The sequence below is a fragment of the Trichoderma virens genome (genome assembly GCF_000170995.1).
Source record: "Trichoderma virens Gv29-8 chromosome Unknown TRIVIscaffold_5, whole genome shotgun sequence".
NCBI classification, from domain to species: domain Eukaryota; kingdom Fungi; phylum Ascomycota; class Sordariomycetes; order Hypocreales; family Hypocreaceae; genus Trichoderma; species Trichoderma virens.
In genome coordinates, this window is record NW_014013744.1 from 648677 (window position 1) to 669641 (window position 20965).

The window sequence follows — 20965 nt, forward strand, 5'->3', positions numbered from 1 at the left end:
CGTGACAGGCAACGGTCTAGTGGGCAGGTCCGTATAATATGGTTTGTATGGCTTGTGTATTGTGTATTGTATCCTCTATTCCCTTCGGTCACGACAGGAGGAGAGACAGCCGGTCCGCCATCTTCCAGCGCCAGAGAAACAATCGTCGATGTTGACGTTGACAGAAATATGAAACCTTGTCTGGCTTAACAATCGCGTGGCCAGGGAGCAAAAGATGGAAGTGAGTCGTTTCGGAAGAATCGGTTAGACTGTCCCTTGCGAAGGGGCGAGCTACAGGAAGGTACGTGCAAGTGGTGGTACAGCTACATGTGCCTCAATGAGGGGTGCCCCATGCCGAGTTAGGGAGATACCTGGCGACACAGCCACGCAGGAGTACGTCGGCAGGTATCACTTCATCACAGCCCTGCACATGGCGCAGGTGCTAACAGTGCTCGCACGGGCCAGCCAGCTGTTCTCGGCAGGTACCGCGTGTTCCTGATACGGCCGGCCATGGCGGGATGCGCTGACGAGATTCGCTGACGGTTGAGGCGACGTCTGGTGACCCCGAGCCAAGTCCTCGACCTGTCACTGCGGTACCTACGGGGAGTGCGGAGGAGAGGCGTCATGCCCAAGTTGGCATTGAAGGGCATTGAATGAAAAATATGGTTAGGACTAAGGCACCAAGGTAGCCCGAGGTAGGGAAGGGCAACACTGCAAGGGGCAAATCGTCGACAGACCGAGTTGAGCACCAACACTGCGGCAAGCTTCTTCACATGGGGGCTTGTGCTGCGTCTACGTGGCAGCGAGCCGCAGGAACACGACATGCTCAGTGCTACGAGACTTTGCTTATTACAGCACATATATTAATTACCTACCTAGGAAGCCTGGAGGTATACACGTATACCGGCAGGCGCTTCGTAAGTGCACGAGCGTTCTGTAAATACGGTACATGTATTAATAGATGGAGGAGAGCCCCGGAGCTGCGCAGTCCCAGTCGGTGACGACTCTTGTACAGACACACGGCCCACGCTGCGTATCCTGCGGCAGATACAGGTACAAGTACCCGGCATCCTCTCTGCCCCAGAACCCTTACGCCAAACCAAACCCAGCGTCAACGTCATGGTGACCAACCAGACGAGGCTGAGCGCTGCCACTACGAGATTAACTGGTTTAGCGCCTCCTTGTTAGCAGCAAGCAGCACGTTGGGCGTCCATATTAGTGAACATGGCCTTTTTGCGTAAAGCTGACGACAATTTTCAAAACAGTGAGACGAGCTCATGGCGTTTCATCAATCCGTTTCTCACAACTGCGGTGTCTATATTTGGTTCGGCGGCCGGTAAAAAAAAAAAAAAAAAAAAAAAAAAAAAAAAGCAAAAAAAAGCCGCGGAGCAGCACTGCGATGCGCCCCTCTATCAAGTTCCCCCGTACTATCTCGCTACGCGTTAGTGGCGCAAGCTCCAAGTTTCGTCCCATCATAACAACAGCGCAGTCGTGAGGGTTCCGCTCATTTCGCGCCTCGCTCGAGGCATTTGCAAACTGAAATCGCATCGCAATTCGCATATTTGTTGAAAGCTTTCAGGTGAATTAATATAGATTGTACAAGTCTATCATATTTCTCAAAGTACTATTACACCAAGCACATGCCCAAGTCCTCAGACACCGTGACGCTTCTGTTGTTCTTGTCGTTTTTGCCCACAGTATCCGCCCACCAGAGAAGGCGAAAACGCGCAAACTTTTTACAACACAGGACACGGACGGACAAGATCAGTCTTGTGGGAAGAAAAAATATAGTGATCCGCCCCCCCACTGGGGAGCTCATTCCAGGAAAGTCACATATATAGTGCGATAATGCCGTGCCCAGCGCGTCCGAGAGTGCGCGTATCAAAACAAACATCATTCCTGCGCACCGCCAAAACAGCAATCAATCAATCCCGAGCCAACCCAGGCTCTCCCTTGCCCGACCCGTAGTAATAATTTGCAACCCCAAAAACGCCGTGCCACATTCATCAAGGATACAAAAAAGTAAAAGAAAAGCTGCTTTTGCTCACGCCAAAGGGAACAATTACGCCTTGGTGGCGGCGGCGGCTGCGGGAGCGGCAGCAGCAGCCTTCTCCTTCTTGGGAGCAGCAGCCTTCTTTGGTGCGGCCTTCTTGGTGGCAGCGGGCTTCTGGGTCTTGGCAACACGGCCGGACTTGGTCTTGGTCAGAACGGTCTCAGGCTTCTCGGGCTGAAAGGGGGAGGAGTTAGAACTGAAAAGAAAAGGATGAGAGAGCGAGGGTGAGAGTGAGAATGAGACTCAAAGACATACCTTGGCGGGAGCCTCCTTGGTCTTCTTGGTAGTGGCGGTGGCCTTCTTGGGAGCAGCAGCCTTCTTGGTGGTGGTAGCGCCCTCCTTCTTCTCCTTCTTTTCCTTCTTCTCGCCCTCCTTGGCCTTCTTGGGGGGGGCGGCCTTCTTGGTGGTAGTGGCCTTCTTAGCAGTGGCGTCCTTCTCCTTCTTGGGAGCAGCGACCTTCTTGGCCTCGGGCTTCTTCTTGGCCAGCTTGGTGCCTCCAGAGGGGCCCTTGGGCTGGGCAAAGATGCCCTTCTCAACACCGGCCTTGAGGGCCTTGTTGAAGAGAGAATCGAACATGTTGTCCGAGACGTTCAGGGTGTTGTTGGCCTTGACATACTTCTTCAGAGACTGGCGGCTATTGGGACCATGTTAGCTACTTGTAGCGGTGCTGCCCAATGAGTTTGGGAGACTGATGGTGAGATGGGCTTAATGGGCTTACCTAGAACCATTGCGATCCTTGAGCTGTTGGATGCGAAAAGAGAGCAAGTCAGTTTACAATCCTGTGTTGGTTCGTACAAAGGAGACAAGCGGGATGGGACATTACGCGACGTGAAGTGGTGTGATGAAGAGGTGACAACAGACAGTAACAACTACGAGAGGGAGGGGGGAAAGGACAGCAGTGATAAGGGGATGTGAAGAGGGGGGGAGACGGGGAAATAAAGCGCAAACAGATGCGCTGGTGCCACAGAGGGCTGCCAACATACATTAACAATGGCATCCGTAATCATGTCCTGCATTCGGGCTCGCATTAGCTTCCAATCAAGACACGCAGAGGGGGAAAAAGACGTCGCCAGATGCCGGCATGCGGCCGACGGACAATGAAACTAACCTGGTAGCTGGCGTGAGCAGCGCCAGACTTGGCCTTGGGGGCAGCACCTTCGGTCTTCTTGGGAGGCATGGCGGTGGAGGGATGCGGAACGTGTTCACACTTGATTGAGAGCTGAGGCTGGAATATGCGGGCGGTCTGACTGACGCGAGCGGAAATGGAGAAATGGAGAATTGCAGAGCGATGAAGATCGAGAGAGAGGCACAGGCGAGACGTCGGGCGCGTGGGAGGGCGATGGGGCTTGTTTATATACGGGGCGGGGGCAGCGCCGCAATCAGTAGGTCCTGGAGCTAGGTGCTGAGCTCCAGCAGAGGTCCCCTGGACTGGTGGTCTGTGTTGCTGGATCATGTACATCCATCTTCCCATGTGTGCCGCACCCGCTAGGCGACCCCACTAGTGGTAGTGCTGCAGTGGCCAGACCACCACACCTTTTGCTTCCATCAACGACTTCTAGCGCTTGTACCGGTACAAGTTGGGCCCCTCTCTCCCCGGCCGGGAAGCGATCCTGCACCGAGGCGACGCCACAGTTTTTTTTTTCCCTTTGGGCTCGGGCTCAACTGGCGCGGCATCTCTCTCACCTCCCTCTGCCCTGCATCCCTCTCCTCCTCCTCCTCGTTCTCCCTCCCTCTCTCTCTCTCTCCCTCTCTCTCTCTCTTTTCTCTTGTCTCATGGCACCACCCTATACTACTGGTTTCTATCTTTTGCTACTATCAATATTTCTTTTTTTCTTTCTTATTGTTTTTTATCTTTTTTTTTTTTCTCATTTAATATTGTTCTTATTTTCTTTTTGTTTATTTTTCTTTTTTCAACTCACTCCCGTTGTTGTGTCGGCGTACTGTAGCTTCACCAAGAGCGGGCGTATATATTCGCTGCTGTACTAAACATGCCGCCGTCAACTGCTGTAATCACATCCATACCCTTGTAATCGGCTTCAACTTCAGAATATGATTGCGCCACCACCAACACCGAGGCCGCTCAATGCCCCCCGATCCATCCTCTCTCTCACCTCACCTACCCTCCCCAGCCACACATATTAATATCAGCCCGGACATGAGCTCGACATCACACACAGAGACGACCCGCTGTGCCCGGTACCTTGCGGTTGCAAGTACCGGTACATGCCCTCTCCGGCCCTCCTGCCAGAGCCACGGGCCCCACAGCCCTTGTTATGCTTCCAAAGTAAAAATCGACGCCAGTTCGGCTGCGAAAATAATCCCTTGCCTCGTGACCAATTTTCTGATTGGCCAGCGCCAACATCACCTCGTCTGCCGTGTACCTCGACCTCTGATCTGAGGCTCGACCGCTCCCCCCGACCTCGATGCCAAATTCCTGTCCGGCTCGCTTTGTTCTTCTCGAGCTGGCCCTCCTTTTGCCTGGTCTGTGAGTCATTTTTCGAGCTGCCCATCTGGCCCTTCGTCCGCTGCGCTTCTTGACGTCAGAAATCCCCAGGCCCCCAATGCGGCTGTAGCGTTGTTTGTTGTAAGAGGCCATCTGGCGGCGGGTCGTCGCTGGAGACGTGGTGAGCTTTAGATGGTCGACGTCGTCGCTCCCCTATGGTCGTTGTCGCATTGTGAATTGCGCGACAGCACCCCCCGTTTGTGACCCTGTGAATGGCTGCATCTGAATGCCTGTTTCTCGGGCTTTTCGCCGAGCCTATTTTTATTTGGGCTCCCTTGCGTTTTGGTGTCGCTTTTGCTGCTCGTAGCCAAAGTCACTTTTTTGGCCCAGTTTCGCCGGTTCGCTCGCGACCCAACCGTGAAGCTATCCAGACATGGCCGTCGCAACGCTTTCCCGCCGCTTTGCCTCACAACCACCTATTAAATCACATAATTTCTGCTTCTAGCATCAAGTTTGATGATTTGCGAATTGATTTCATCCAATTTTGTAATTATATCTCTTCTCTGCGGTGAGCTGTCGCGATTCCAAGACCGCCCGCTGTCGGAGTGGCGGATGGTCATGCGACCGACCGTCCTGTCATCGTCTCACCTTTGCCACGTTCGGAGCCAAATCTCCCGCTGTTTCTCGTCATGTTGCCTTTAACGGATAGCAGTAGCCTATTTCCCATGCGAAATCTACTTTTTTTGCGTTCTGCCGAGTTTCAGAGCTTCCTTTTGCTACGATTTTGCGCTGCTCATTGTGGCTCGTCGTTGCACCATGTCATGTCATCCCGCTCAAGGGTCCAATGACCACCCAGCCGTCCAGATGAGATTCCAACGGCCCATAGCGATACTAACAAGCTTAAACTTTGCTATCTAGGCAATTTCATCTTATATTCTGCGCTTTCCTCTTTTTTTTTCTCGTCCAAATAGCTGTTTTTTTGCCTTGTTTTGCGACAATCTCTATGGCTGCGCGACGCCGTCATCATCTCTCCTGTCCCCGCACTTGGACTCTCCCGCAACAATAACGACACGCAGCCCAACCAGCTTGCCAACTGTGCCCAACCCAGACAGGTCTGTTTCGAATCTCGTTGACTTGGAACAATCCCCTCTTCATATACCGGAACTCTAGGCATTGATGCAGCCTCCTGCATGGGATCAGTTCCAGTCTTACACGCTGCTCGTTGCAATGCGTGGGTGCGCTCACCAATAACATACCCTACTGCGCTTTGGGAACACTTTACAGTTCATCGTGCAGGAGTAAGCAGGTCATTATTAGTTGATTGCCAGCATCTAATGTGATAGAGACACCTGTCGTTTACGTTTTATGCGAGCCATCGAGAATGGCCTGGTGCTGTGCCTATTGTCGAATGACAACTCACAAATCCCCGAGTCGTGTCATGCTTGATGACCGCAGCGCATCCACGACCAAAGCAAGGCACGCCAATCCAATCACCAGAGTACCTGAGAAAGCACAGCTATGTTTCAACTGTTCTCCATCAAAGGATCTTAATTATGGGAGAAAAAGAAAAAGGAAAAAAAGAATATTACGAATCCAAGTTGCGAGAGAATTAGTTCCATAGGACCAAACGCCGAACCTAAAATGTGCTTATCATGCATTATGACCCAGCCCCCAGCGGATTGGCCCGTCATGGTGCTCAACACATGTACGCACACATGTATCGTTGCTCTATGTATCTCGGCCATTGGACACCTCGCCAGCCGTCTTGAGAGGCGCATACCACTTCCATGAAACTTGGCCGCTCTCTGCGACATCCCCGCGGCTAGAGACTGCAGACCAGTGCGTTTTTCAGCCTCTCTTTTTACATAGCAGCTATGTCTCCATCTTTCGACTTACACGGAATGGCTGGACGCTCGCCTCCATGTGACCGTGCACGTGCAACAGACCGGAGGCCGCGTTGCTGCAAGTGGGGCTTCCTTGTCGACATGTCTCGATAAAACGCCCGATAAGCCTCTGAGAGCTCGGAACCGGGCTAAGCCAATCAGAGCCAAGCGGCGACCAGGTTCTGAAGCCACGAATGTAGAAAGTCGAAGCACTGCGAAAAGGCCACCGAGGCAAGGCAGCTTCTCTGGCCATTGCAGCTTCGCCGCGACAAGGTGCACGACTATTGCGAGCCGGGCTTGTGAGCGAGGATCATGGAAGCGGTCCTGAGCATGTCCACCAGTCGCTGACGTTTTCATTTCTCCTTGCTGGCCTTGTCTTGCTCCGCTGTCTCGCAAAACGACCCCTCAATCGTCGACGTGTACCTCGTCTGATATTGATATTGATATTGGCATCGTCGAATTCATCCCGAAGCCTCCACGCAACACACACAATGGATTACACCCAGTACCACGCCCTGGGCCACGGCGAGCCCCTCGACCCCAACGATCCCAACAAGACTTCCGCCCCGGCTGCGCCTCAGTTCCAGACCCCCGTGCCTCCTTCGCCGTATGCCCCCCAAGGCGCTTATGGCGCTCCTCAGTACGGCCACCAAGCTCCCATGGCCATGCCGCCTCCGTCCACTCCCGGCTACGGCCCGCCGCAGGGCCAAAGCTATCCCGGGTCTCCGATGCCGTCGCAAGATGCTGGCCTGGCGGCGCAGTTTGGGGGGATGAACCTGGCGGCGGATGCGGGAGGTGCTGCCGCAAGGAAGAAGAAGAAGGACAGGCATGCGTACCATAGCGTGGAGCCGACTGGCTCGTCACAAGCCTTCAATGGCATGCCGCCGGGGACGCCTGCCGAGCAGTTCCTCAATGTCAACAACCCGCAGGGCATTCCGGCTCTGGGGCAGTTTGGAAGTCCTCTGGCTAGCCCCCTGGGCACGCCTCAGATGGCCAATCCCAGCCAGTTCCCAGCGCCCGCCTCTCCATTCACCCCCTCGGCCCCCGTATCGCAAGCCGAATTCGCATCGAGGTTTGGCTCTGGCCCCACCGCTGCTGCTACACCTATAGGCGCAGTTGGTGCCAGCCAAGTCTCAGCAGACGACATGCCAAGCATACCAGCTGCCAGGGACTCGATCCAGGAGCACTTCAATAAGAACGTATACCCGACATTTGAGCGCCATGTTCCTCCTCCTGCAACAGTTTCGTTTGTTGCTTTCGACCAGGGCAATGCCTCTCCCAAATATACCCGACTCACACTAAACAACATCCCAACAACATCCGAGGGCCTACACGCAACTGGCTTGCCCCTGGGCATGCTCATTCAGCCTTTGGCTCCCCTTCAGGCTGGAGAGGCAGAAATTCCTGTTCTTGACTTTGGAGAGGCCGGCCCGCCACGCTGTCGAAGATGCCGGGCTTACATCAACCCTTTTATGATGTTCCGATCGGGCGGCAACAAGTTTGTGTGCAACCTTTGCTCATACCCCAACGATACGCCGCCAGAGTATTTCTGCGCCATCAGCCCTCAAGGAGTGCGCCTGGATAGGGATCAACGTGCGGAACTTCACCGCGGCACAGTTGAGTTCGTTGTTCCCAAGGAGTACTGGACCAGGGAGCCTGTCGGCCTTCGATGGCTTTTTGTTATCGATGTCACCCAGGAGTCGTATAACAAGGGCTTCATGGAGACGTTCTGTGAAGGCATTCTTGCGGCCCTGTATGGAGGCGATGACGAAGGAAAAGATGAAAACAGTGAGCCAAAGCGAAGGATACCCGAGGGAGCCAAGGTTGGCTTCATCACATACGACAAGGACATTCACTTTTATAACATCAACGTGAGTGGATACTAGAAATGAGATGAAGAATTGCGTTGGCCTGCTGACAGTGAAAACAGCCGAATCTGGATCAGGCGCATATGATGATCATGCCCGACTTGGAGGACCCATTCCTTCCCCTCGGCGAGGGACTCTTCGTCGACCCGTATGAGTCAAAGGCTGTCATCACCTCTCTCTTAACCCGCCTTCCCGAGATGTTTTCCGATATCAAAAATCCCGAGCCCGCCCTGCTTGCTACCCTCAACGCCGCTGTAGCTGCGCTAGAGGCAACGGGAGGTAAAGTGATATGCTCTGGCTCGAGCTTATCAACCTGGGGTCCTGGTCGATTGTTCATGCGTGATGACGGCAACCATCCTGGCGGCGAGATGGATAAGAAGCTGTACACGACAGAGCACCCTGCTTGGAAGAAGGTATCTGAGAAGATGGCCTCGTCCGGAATTGGTGTCGACTTCTTCCTTGCTGCGCCGTCTGGCGGCTACCTGGACATTGCCACCGTAGGACATGTTGCTGCCACAACCGGTGGCGAGACCTTTTACTTCCCTAACTTTATTGCCCCGCGGGATGGTGCCAAGTTGTCAATGGAGATTACGCATGCCATTACACGAGAAACGGGCTTCCAAGCATTGATGAAGGTCCGCTGCTCAAATGGGCTGCAAGTGTCAGCGTACCACGGCAACTTTGTTCAGCACACCTTTGGTGCCGACTTGGAAATCGGCGTCATCGATGCAGACAAGGCGTTGGGCGTGTCATTTAGCTACGACGGCAAACTGGATCCGAAGCTGGACGCCCACTTCCAGACCGCTCTCCTCTACACAGCAGCTTCCGGGCAGCGACGTGTGCGGTGCTCCAACGTTATTGCTAGCGTCAGCGATACCTCTAAAGAGTCCAGCACCAAGGAGCAGGCCATTCGACAGTGCTTGAAGTTTGTCGACCAAGATGCCGTTGTTGGGATTCTGGCAAAGGAAGCCGGCACCAAACTGGCAACTACATCGAGCAATCTCCTCGACGTCCGGAACTGGCTGACAGAGCGAACAATCGACATCATGGCCAATTACAAGAAGCATTCAGCCAACCAGTTTCCGCCGAGCCAGCTTGTTATGCCCGAAAGGCTCAAGGAATTTTGCATGTATATGCTGGGCCTCTTGAAGTGCCGGGCTTTCAAGGGCGGTATCGAGAATTCGGATCGGAGAGTTCATGATATGCGCATGGTTCGAAGCATGGGCCCATTGGAGCTTGATCTGTATCTCTATCCCAGGATGATTGCCATTCACAATCTCCAACCCGAAGAAGGTTTTGCCGACCCCGAAACTGGCCACCTCAAGATGCCTCCCACGGTCCGAACGTCATTCTCACGCGTTGAGGAGGGCGGTGTCTATCTGGTGGATAACGGACAGCAGTGCTTGCTCTGGTTCCACGCCCACACATCGCCAAACTTGATCACCGACCTCTTTGGTGAGGGCCACGACACGCTCAAGGGCTTAGACCCCTACACGTCGTCACTGCCTGTGCTGGAAACCCATCTCAGCGCCCAGGTCCGCAACATTATTGAGTTCCTAAAGAGCATGAGGGGATCAAAGGGTATGACAATACAGTTGGCACGCCAAGGAATTGACGGCGCTGAGTATGAGTTTGCACGCATGTTGGTGGAGGATCGAAACAATGAGGCGAAGAGCTATGTCGACTGGCTTGTTCACATTCACCGGGGAGTCCAGCTCGAGGTATGTCTACTAATCTTCTTTCCTGCATTTGTTTTATACCAGATACTAATCCAGCTTGCCAATAGTTGAGCGGACAGCGTAAGAAAGAAGGTGATGGAGAGGCGACCGCCGTCATGGCCAACTTTGCGGGACTGAGGCCGGCCTATTGGTAGAAGCAGTAGGCACTGAGGCCATGATCTTTTTATCGAGCTGTCATACCAAGCAAGATATGCGCTCGTTCCCTCTTCCTCGCTCCAACAGGGTGGGAGAGTCGGTTGGTACAGTAGCTAGCACGGAGATGCCACTATATGCAAGGCGCACGCTTTTGGGTAACATTGCTACGCAAGAAAGGAAAAAAAAAACAGCGCCGGCACAACGGGTCATTTGCTAATTGTCCGAATCGAGCATTACAAAATGATATGGAAATAGAAAACATATGTTGAAAACTGCAACACAGTTGTGTATGTATGAATAAGTCATTATTTTTTGCGGATAGTTTGTGTGTTTTTTTTTTATGAACATGCATGGCGTGTCTTAGAATCATTTCATTCAAATGCAAGCATGTTTAATTACTCTCACCACTTGGGCTCCCACCAAGGGAGAAGGCGAAACACAAGATAAAATCCCGGGTTCACAGTCTTACAACCCGCCTGTTCTTGAAGTACAGTATACTCATCATTACAAGGCCCCCGCTCACTCGCAATTGGCATCGCATCGAGATACGAAAACCGTTGGCGATGCTACCATGACAGATGCTACATATCAATATTACAATGCATTCCCCCCTCCGCACTAGAGAATCGGCAAGGATCCCCCATCGTGGTATCTAATCAACTTGAAATCAACCACGATAGGCCCGTACACGTGCTGCCCGGGGGGGCTGAATTTGAAATTCGTGGTTTCTTTTTTATTTCCTGGTGATGGTGGTGAGGGGAAATAGACTGACAGACAAGACACACAGACAGACCTGGGCGGCTGGGCCCGTTTCAGGTTGATGAACAGTGAGATGGCAAGCCGAACTCTAAAAAGGGAAGCAGGGAGAGGGGAGGAAATAATTCCGGCTTTTTTCGTTCGGTTTCTGTTCTTTTCTTTTCTTTTCTGTCTTTCTCTCTTGTCTTTCTTTCCTTTTTCCTGTTAATGGCTGCGGCATTTTTAATATGTATCTTTTTTTCCCTTCCAGTTGTTGGTTGGTTTGAGACACTGAATCCTCTTGTCTTGGGGAGATGAGCAAAAGGTCAAAAGACATTGACTGATTAGTTGTCCTTGTCTCAAACCCTAACCATCAAATCACACGGGCATATTCCAAGACGCACGGCCAAGTCCATACATAGGCTAATGCCCCCGAAAGCCGGTTTCCATCGAGTTTCCGAAACCTCCTAGTATACGCAGCATCGCGTTATACCCCAGTCCCCTTCAATTTGTCATCTTTGCCGCCCAAAAAAAAAAAAAAAAAAAAAAAACGAAGAGCCCTGCCATCTCTTGCCACACTTAGCCATGTATTATAGAGGCCTCGTGCCCAGGGGTGCCGATTAGGCAACCTAGCCCGTTTTGGGGAGGGGGGAAAGACGAAGACGAAGATCAGGATCCTGTTTTGCCCATCCCACTTTTCCCGCTTTTCGTACTTCTCGTACTCCGTATGGCAAGCGATCGTGCCTTTTGAAGGGAAGGGGACGACCGACATGTACCACGTTATATTACTCCTGCATGAAGCATCAGCAAGAGTTGATAGTGTCAGTGATGCAAGATGCCTTCTCGGCCACCCCACCCCCGGCAAACTCGCCTGTCAAAGACCCGGGAACGGGCGAGCTATTGAGCCTATCGAGGGCGTTATTGATGGGTGTGATCCAGACGACATGTCATCTTTGCTTTGTCATTGATCGAGAATCAAGCTTGTACATAGCATACATCCCTTTTACCCTGTTTCTCGCAAGTACCACCAAAAAAAAGGGGGTGTATATATGGGCCTTCACCAATATGTATATGCATGCGCGCCATATGTGCTAATGTGCGATGGGGCGGGGAGCTTCCTGGCTGAGTTTGGTTACGAGTCTTCTTCAAGCGTGTCGAGATCGTATGTCTGTAAAGCTAATCTGTAAGCCACGCAAGTGTGTTATGTGATTACAGTATTGCCAAGTCTTTTTTTCTTTCTCCCCTCACAAGAACAGAGAGGGGAGGAAGGCATAGGACCAATGCGAATATGAGTGTTCCCACCAACCTACCCGTAGCGAAATCCAATTGGCAATGGCATTGTCAAGATGGATGGCACAGAAAGAGAGATGGCAAGCCCTTGCCATCTCGAGATAATACAGGGGAGGTTCCGTATATAACCGCAGCAGGCATACGCTGTCCAGGCAGGCATCCCTCGTACAAAATACTGTACTGGTAAGCCTTCGCAAACGACACAGACAAGTATAGGACAGGCTTTGATGCGGCCGCAAGGTTGAGACCAGAGGAACAAGCATTGGGCCGCTTGTACGGGCAGAGCATAGCACCATTTCCCATGTCCAACGGCCGCAGCCTTTGACATTTCAAGCATGGATGCCACAGAGCAAGCGCCAAAGATCGGGCAAGGGGCGAGTTCCGCGATCCCTGCTCTGGCAACATGGGTTTCCGAGAGAGAGCGAGCTCCCCAAGAGCCTCTGGCGGGGTAGGCGAGATGCAGATGCCGTTTGGTTTGCTTTGTTTTGGGTGGCAAAAATTGCGGCTGAGAGGCAATAATTTGCAACGGGGGACCGCTTCCCATGACTAGCGACCCATGGCTATTGATTCGGAGAGGACCAATCGACTTGTGAGATTGGTGAGAGTTGAGAAACGAGGTCGGCGATGATGCGTGTGGCTCCTCCGTATGGGAATGGGGAAGGGTCGGGCGCCCCCATACATCCTTCGTTGAGTGAATCACGCCCTTCCACACACCCCCAGCGACTTTTCGTCAGGCTATGCTTTGATAGAGGGTAACGATCCTTGTGTCTCAATACTCCTGCAGCGCCCAGCGGCATTCTGAGTCAACAAACTGTCATCAAGGCCTGGACATAGCGTCTCGGCAATGGATTATCTGTAGATCGTGTTAGCCGCGAATCACACAGACCACGACATTTTAGCGCCTCAACATCCAGCCTTCACCGGTTTCAACTTCTCAGCCGTCTGACGCATGCAAGGAACTCCCGGGGAGGGGGTGGCCTCTAATAAAGAATTTTGAGCAAAGCCACCTTAGTCTGCCGCGGGTCTCCGGAACGCAGGTGGACGGACATGTCCCGTCTGCTTTTGCTCCATTGCGACAATCTCACTCGATTTTGCAGTTCAATAATCGTTGTCTGGGGAGGATGCCCACATACACGTACTTTTGTAAGCCGCTGCGCCGGGGGTCTGAGTTCGTATTTATACCAGTGTTCTGAGACTTCACCCGCGGTCATCAAAGACAATGTATGGGGGGAGGAGGAGGGAGAAAAAAAAAGTCATCTAATATGTGTGGTAGTAATCGTAGACGCCAGCCCCCCAAAATATGGTTGACACCTCCGTCGCCCTTTTTGCCGTAGTGCCATTCTATGTCTCAGCCAGCTCATCCCCAGCGAGGGGGTCTGATGTCAGCTGTCTGTCTTCTGTCACCAAATTTTGATGGCTAGTGGGTGATTTGATCCAATCGCATCTTCGATTCTGGGGGTGAATAAATATGAGAGCCACCTGTCCGGTTTCACACCGCACCTCAACAACAGCTGGAAAAAAGCAAAGAAAACCTCCCAGGGTGCTTTAACCACAGCCCGCCACCACTAAATTGCACTAGCAGCAACCAATCGTACACGCGAGATGACTGTATGCAGCAAGGGAAGGGGGGGAGAAAAAAAAGAGACAGGAAACAACCCGGAAAAAAAAAGACCTCGTCCCAATATGTGATATCCCTAATAGTTTAGCCCGTCCATCCAAGCCATAACGAACCAACCTCCATAGTGTCCCAACCCCAGACAATTGACGCCCTTCTCCACTTGAAGAAGAGAGAACAAACCAAAAGCCCGAACAGCTAGGAAATACACAGAATACCGCCCATAGCAAACTAAAGCAGCCTTTCCCCCCTCTCCTGATGACCCGCCCATGATGAATATTAAGCTAAGAGAGGAAAATAGAAAGGGGGTGGCGGCAGAAGGGCTTTACTTAGCGTTCAAAGTCCAGTGAAGCCCATGTCCGTTCTACCTGAGACTGTTCCGGTACTCGTAGCTGGCCCATAGATGTCATCCTTGCGAAGATGGCGAACAGAGTTCACGAAGTGATCATGCCAAGTGCGTACCGGGGGTCTGGTCGACAAAGAACATGCTCAATCTCTGCAGGGTCAAAAATGCCCTCAAAGATGTCCATGTCGGTAGGACCGTTGCCAGTAGGGTTGAGAGGCATCTTCGGCTTTGACATGCCGCTGCTCTTTTGATCCTTTTTCCGCATCTCTTCGTGGATCAGGCGAGTCGTGCTCTGTGCGGGATCTTCAAAGACGAAAATGGCATAGGAAAACTGTCCACGGAGATCGGGATCGAAGAGGAAGATATCTCGCCAAATCTCGGCGAGTTCCTTCGGCGGATTTCGGTAGCCATTGCCAAGGCCAAAGTCTCCAATCACGACTCGATCATAGTTGTTGTATAGACAAATCCGAAGAGCGCCGCGAATTTTTTCTCGAATCATGTCCCTCTCAGCCGAGAAGGAATACTTGGTCCCATTCTCTGTGAGTTTGGGCCATCGTGTTGGGGCAACGGAGACGACTGGTAAATCATACCAGTCATCGAGTTGTTCGTACCGCTCATGAGGTCCACGGCAAACAACCACTGAATCAGAGAGAATGCCCCCAGGAGTGGGAATTGGATAGTGGGACGCCTCTCCCATCGTCGGCCACGGAGTGCTCAATGTAGCTGAGAGATTGCTTCGTCGGCAAAGCCTCTCCTCGTAACCGGAGCAGCCAGTTTCCCAGTCTCCTCCCGGACGACGCTCATTGGCGGCGCAGATAAAGGGAATCCGAATTCTCGGCCCCCCTGCAGCCACACTAGACTCAGTATCCATGGCTGCGTAGTAGATGGCTCTCATGACGGGATCGCCATATTCTACTCGAAACACCGGGGGACGAGTGCTCGTCTTCCGGCGGGGGATATCGAGCTGCAGCGTAGGTTGTCGGTAGAGGATAGAATATGGGGGATACCTCTCGGAGAACTTGGCCTTGACAAGAGGTATGAAGTTCCTCTTTGTGTCGGCCGCCACGTCCGACGGCCTTACTTTGCTAGATCTAGGTGTCGGAGCCATGTTGAAAACTCTTGGTTGAATAGAGAAGAAAAGCAAGACGGACGGAGGATGGAGAGGAAGATGACGGCAGAATATAAAGAAAGAATGCGTGGGTTTAATAAGAGTTAGCGGGGACTCTTGTTGTTTTGAATCCCGAGAAACGAAACCAGTCAGCAGGGCGGGTGAAGCGGATTTATATCATTGTCTCGGCCTGATATAAATGTGTGTGTGTGTATGTATGTGTGTGCTTTTTTTTTTATAAAAAAAAAAAAAAAAAAAACTCTCCCCTTGTCTCTTCCTCTTCAAGCCAGGTTACCAATCAGGCGGGCAGTCATTCAGAAGCGAACGATCATCGAGAGGGTGAAGCGAGATGTAGGGATTGCAGTGAATTGTACGACCCAATATGTCCAGAATCTGAACCACATGTTTAGAACAAAAGCCAACGACAGGCGAGCAAGCAGGGTCAGCAGGAATAATCAAGAGGCTAGTGATCTTTAAGTTGCAAAGAGAGTGTCAAGCATCGCTTGACAGACTACTAGGACCGCAAAGGGGGGCTAGATGATGTCTCGCCGGCAAGACAGGAATACATACCGGGACCCACGAGGGCGCCGGCAGCCAAGTTGGCGGGACATGTTGGTACATGGAGGGGTGGTAGCGCCCAGGACTGGCCAGGAAGCTTTGGTTCGCGTGCCGCGAGATCTCAGAGGCAGGTCGAGAGCCAAGCCGAGAGCCAAGTCGAGAGCCAGAGAGGCATGGTACGAGGTCCCCTCCGCGGGTCTCTCAGACAAAGATGTACAGCGTTCATGGTTCATTACGGAGCTTCTGGCTTCACACTGGGTAGGGGAGACCCTGGTGAGCGGAGCTGAAGCCGGCCTGCCCATTGGATTTGGCGGCAAGAGCACATGCAAGCAGAGCACAGCGGGCGGAAGCAATGACGAGACGCACTTCGTAACTGTTGCTTTTGGCATAGGCCGGAGTATTGTTGCGGACGCATGCGCATAAGATCTGTGATACCTCATCTCGCCCTGTTGAACCTTGCAAGGGTCTAAACTAGTCTGTGTCGGCGCAGGACATGGGCCGGGGTTCAAGGGCCTTTGGGGTGAGTACTCGTACCGTACATACGAGTACAGCTAAGTTACAGATCTCGTTGGGGGCGGCGCGAGAGCCACTATCACCAGAGGTATAAGCATGTATGGAGTACGGAGCACGGGCAGGTCTTTTGTTCTCTGGTGCTGGTGCTGGTGCTGGGATTGTCCCGGCGGGCTCGTGGGTGGAGGCGGAAAGCGGTTGTGACCTGGCAGGCCATCCATCGAGCCATGGTGGTCGCGGCGATTGCCCAATCCCATGGCGCTCGCCAGGGATGGGCATCACGGTTGACGACGGTGTCAGGCCGGGCGAGCAAGAAGGGCTCGAGCTGAGACATCACAGCCAAGCTGGTTGGACAGCCATTAGCCGGGACGCCGCCCGCAGCGTACAGTCCCAAGAGGCAATCTCGCAACAAGCCTTCTTCCAAGGAGAGAACAAGGCCAGCCAGCCAAAAGGACCGCAGTCGCCAGACAAGTGGAGGGTGCGAGTGGAACATGGCGCTTCTGGCACCCATTCAGAGGAGGCGCTCATCACTTGATGACGGGATAAGACAGACAAAAAAGAAAAGGGAGATCAGGTGGGTGCGGCCCGCCAAGCTTGTGGGCGGCCCGAAGGTCTTTGCGAGGCATGCGAGGCAAAAAGTGGAAGCGGTGCATGACGATGCTGGACGGATGGATGCGAAGAGGGGAGAAGATGTGAGAGCAGAAGTTGAAGAGAGGCCAATGCTGGATGGCTCACAATGATGTACCAGTACGGAGTACACGCCGGGCACTAAAGACACAGGTCCCGTCCCATGGCTGGCTAAGGTAGCCAAGGTACTCCATACTCCTGTTCCGGTAGGAAATATACCTCTGTGTACTTGCAGCCTCCACTGCCATTGGGGGTTCTAATATGTAATGGGTGCTAGCCACCAGATAAGGCAGTACCATGCAAGATACCTGCAGCTCTGAGTGGCTGCAAGGAGGGCAGAGCCCCCCAAAGCGCTCTCAAACAGAGGGCTCGCCGGCCCCTTTCTCTAGCGCTGCCGGGCCACTATACAGTAGGCAGCATTAGTACCTACAGGTACCTAGTGTTGAGGCCTTAGTAGCTGCTAGCAGTGGCAGCTGCTGGGATCCTACTACTAGAACAGGCAATACGAGTACACCTCCAGCTAACTGAATGCTCTGCGGGAGGAGGCACAACGGCGATACTGGGCGAGTACTCGCATGTTATACAGAGCTCAACTTAGGTATCAGGTAGTCGTCATAAAGTGCCGAATCGCCGGAATTAGTACCTAGAGCACCAGATCATGTACCTGTACCTGATCATGCGCTTGTGCTGCCTCACAGCCTGGAAACCCTCCACGAGTTCGCGAGCTCCAGGTGCCACCAGCCCACCTGCATTTTGTAATTTTGCCCTTCACCGCTTTGGCCCGCACACCCAACGGCACAACTGTTTTTCCTTTTTTCGCCCAACCCCTGCTCACAGCTTCAGCCAGCAAAAAGCAAACAACGCCAAAATCCTGCTCAGCAAGACAAGCAATGACATCCAGCGGCATCTAGACCCAAGACAGTCTGTACGGCCATTGCAGTGCAGTGCTTCTCCCTACCTAGCCTGGGGCTACACGTCATGAGACGCACTCACGTTCTGCCGCCTTGCTGAAGCCTGCTGAGCTATCATATCAGAAGAATATCATATCATGTCTCATTCGCTCGGCCAGATTGCTAGACGATATCGGCGCTACCGTCTTCCCTACCGGCGAAGCTATTCGGTGCGCATCCCTGGCGACGACGGGCAGGGTCTTCGGGACGTCAAGACGGTGGCAGACCTGAAAGAATGGCAGCCTGGACGCCTTGTCTCGGATGTCCAGCTTTGCGGCTGGGTTAGATCAGTTCGCAAAAGCTCTAGCGTGCGCTTCGTTGACATCACAGACGGCTCGTCTATGAGACCTGTCCAGGCCGTCGTGGACAAGAGCTTGGCCGCAGAGTACGTCAGCCCTCGTCCTGGCATCATGACGAGCAGTAGCTGACAGCCCTTCGTAGCATTCGCCCGGGTGCAGCCGTCCGCCTAAAGGGCATCTGGCATAGTAGCTCCTCCATACCACCGCCCAGCGTAGAGTCTCAAGGAGGCAATGTTGCCCGTAGCTCAGTTGCAGGCCAGCCAAGTTTAGGTCATGGCCAAGAGCAAGAGGCTGCTCATTCTGCGGGAGCTGACCATGGCCAGGCGCCGACAACAGCTGAGCTACGGGTCAGCGAGGTGGAAATTCTTGGCTCGTCCAACCCCCAAGTAAGGCTATGCTGTTCTGCAAAGAGCCTGTTTTTTGCTCCCCTTGGCTCGTAGATTCGGTCTGACGTTTCTCTAGACATATCCCATTCAGAACAAATATCAAACTCCAGAGAGCTTACGGGCAATATCACATCTCCGTCCGCGAACTCCCATCAACTCCACACTCCTTCGGCTAAGATCAGACGCCATGGCCCTCCTAAGCCAATTTTTTTTCCATGAAAAGTTTCAGCAAACCCACCCCCCAATCATCACTTCATCAGACTGCGAGGGCGCTGGTGAAGCGTTTACCGTCAAGAGCGGCGGACCGTCCGAGTTCTTCAGAGATCCCAAGTACCTCACTGTCTCATCACAGCTCCATTTAGAGGCTCTAGCTCAAGCACTGGGAAATGTTTGGGCTCTCTCACCAACATTCCGAGCCGAGCAAAGTGACACTTCTCGGCATCTGAGCGAGTTTTACATGCTTGAAGCTGAAATGAGCTTCGTTCAAGACATGGATGAAGTCATGGATCTCGCCCAAAGAATGCTAGGGTCGCTTGCCACAGGACTCAGGCAGCTCAGCGCCGCCCAGGAACTCGAAAATCATCGGCTTGACTCCAGAGACCCGGCAGAACGCTTGGCATTTGAGGACCTTGTCGATCCCAAAGAGCTACAACAACGATGGAAGGGTCTGATGGCGCCGACAAGATGGCCACGAGTGACTTACACGGAGGCCATCGAAATCCTCCAGCCTGTAGCCCACATGTTTGAACACCAGCCTGTCTGGGGCTCCGGCCTTCAGTCGGAACATGAAAGGTACCTTGCTGAAAAAATCGGATATGACGAAGCGAGTGACGCATTTATGCCCATCTTTGTCACCCAATACCCGCGGGATATCAAAGCTTTCTACATGCTTCAGTCAGAATCCCCGCCACCCCAGGGGCAGACTGTTGACTGCTTCGACCTCCTAGTCCCCAATCTCGGAGAGCTTGCAGGAGGCTCCATGAGGGAGCATCGGCTTGCCCAACTCGAGGACAATATGCGCCTACATGGCATGGAGGTCCCAACACAACGGAAAGCCAGATCCAATGATATGGGGTGGTACCTAGATCTGAGACGCTGGGGTTGTCCTCCCCATGGAGGGTTCGGCCTTGGCTTTGATCGTCTGCTGAGTTATCTCACCGGTGTACCCAACGTCCGTGATGTGGTGCCATTTCCGCGCCATTTCGAGCGCTGCGATTGCTAAATCCGGCTATCATTTCGACCTTGCGGTACATCAACCTTCGTCACTCAGACAGGAGATTGCCCCGACGTCTCGGGAGGTGGCAAGCAACCAGCCCGTTGTGCTCGTCAACGCCTGCCTACCTCGGACTGTTTCATTTCAGGCAAGCTTGCTCGCACGACAGCAGCAAACGGCGATCTGCGTCAGGGGACCGATTGCATGACGCAACGCCACGCCGTGATTAGGTTACACTGCGTATCCCGATCTTGAGGTTAAAGACGAGAAGGCTTGCGGGAAGCCGCATGTGCCATGATTCTTGTCTCTTTTCAACCATTCTATATATACATACCTTTCTTTCCATATATATACATGCAACGCATACACACACACATATATGTACCTTACACGCGAGACGGGGAGGCCGACACCGCCTATTTGAGAGCCGATGCTCCAACAGCGATTGGGTCCATTCCAGCGAGTCGTTCTCAGTCACAAATGGGGAAATTAGATCTTGTGCAACTAGTCCATCTGCGACAGTGGATGCGATTCTGCAGGAAAGCGAGGAGGCTTTTATTGTGGTGTTGACTGTTGGCTGACAAACTTTTTCTTTTCTGTTCTTTTTTTTATGCGTTCAGCCCATGTATTACTTGTATGCTGCATAGACTGTCTGTTTCCAAGTACTTGTTCCGATGCCACCAAAGGAGCGAACATATTTTGGAGACAATGACGCCACAGGGGCGCATCTAACCGCTCTGTTTTGAATTCGGAGATCTGGCTTGGCTGTATTCTCTTCCAACCATTCTTATAGTTGGACGGGAGCAGTGACATTTGTTTGAGAAAACTCCACAAGTTGTACTATATTTACGGCCATGTTGGGTAGTCGTTGCGTAAAATGTTATAGAAGAAAAGGCTGTTTTGGGAGGCGGAATAGAAATACCCCCATCTTGTATACATAGCAAAAAGGATGTCTCCTGAGGCGGGTGCTAGATTGAACCTGGCTAACGAAGAGCCATTATCTTACCTTACCATTTACGCTGTCGAATCTTGTTGGTGGTCATGATGATGGGCTTTGGCAGTTGCCCTTGAATCAATCTCACTTGACAAGTTTCCACTTACAACCTTGTGAGATTACAGACAGCAGAATACCCTCACGACGACCAACTGAGAGACACTTTGATACCAGTGCCATTGCCACAATCCTCGACCTTGCAGATTTACAACAACTCAAAGCCGAAACCCCCCT

General features: G+C 52.7%; 5 protein-coding genes across 5 annotated transcripts; 3 read left to right on the plus strand and 2 right to left on the minus strand.

The window, feature by feature from the left end:
• Positions 1–1555: 1555 nt before the first annotated feature.
• Positions 1556–3307, minus strand: TRIVIDRAFT_215798 (uncharacterized protein; the record flags this gene model as incomplete). The annotated part of the gene is made up of 5 exons (XM_014102179.1): positions 1556–2206; positions 2288–2666; positions 2751–2773; positions 3016–3042; positions 3141–3307. 5 exons carry the CDS (start codon positions 3207–3209, stop codon positions 2042–2044), a joined length of 663 nt encoding a protein of 220 aa, XP_013957654.1.
• Positions 3308–6849: 3542 nt separating this feature from the next.
• Positions 6850–10420, plus strand: TRIVIDRAFT_74087 (COPII component protein; the record flags this gene model as incomplete). The annotated part of the gene is made up of 3 exons (XM_014102180.1): positions 6850–8229; positions 8289–9947; positions 10013–10420. The coding sequence occupies 3 exons, from the start codon at positions 6850–6852 to the stop codon at positions 10097–10099; spliced, it is 3126 nt and encodes a 1041-aa protein (XP_013957655.1).
• Positions 10421–14174: 3754 nt separating this feature from the next.
• TRIVIDRAFT_64127 (uncharacterized protein) lies at positions 14175–15194 on the minus strand (the record flags this gene model as incomplete). Its single annotated transcript, XM_014102181.1, has 1 exon — positions 14175–15194. The coding sequence occupies one exon, from the start codon at positions 15192–15194 to the stop codon at positions 14175–14177; it is 1020 nt and encodes a 339-aa protein (XP_013957656.1).
• A 540-nt stretch (positions 15195–15734) lies between these two features.
• TRIVIDRAFT_64126 (uncharacterized protein) lies at positions 15735–16797 on the plus strand (the record flags this gene model as incomplete). Its single annotated transcript, XM_014102182.1, has 3 exons — positions 15735–16149; positions 16243–16272; positions 16388–16797. The coding sequence occupies 3 exons, from the start codon at positions 15735–15737 to the stop codon at positions 16795–16797; spliced, it is 855 nt and encodes a 284-aa protein (XP_013957657.1).
• Positions 16798–17937: 1140 nt separating this feature from the next.
• Positions 17938–19746, plus strand: TRIVIDRAFT_36917 (uncharacterized protein; the record flags this gene model as incomplete). The annotated part of the gene is made up of 4 exons (XM_014102183.1): positions 17938–18224; positions 18281–18324; positions 18388–18524; positions 18601–19746. 4 exons carry the CDS (start codon positions 17938–17940, stop codon positions 19744–19746), a joined length of 1614 nt encoding a protein of 537 aa, XP_013957658.1.
• Between the last annotated feature and the right edge of the window lie 1219 nt (positions 19747–20965).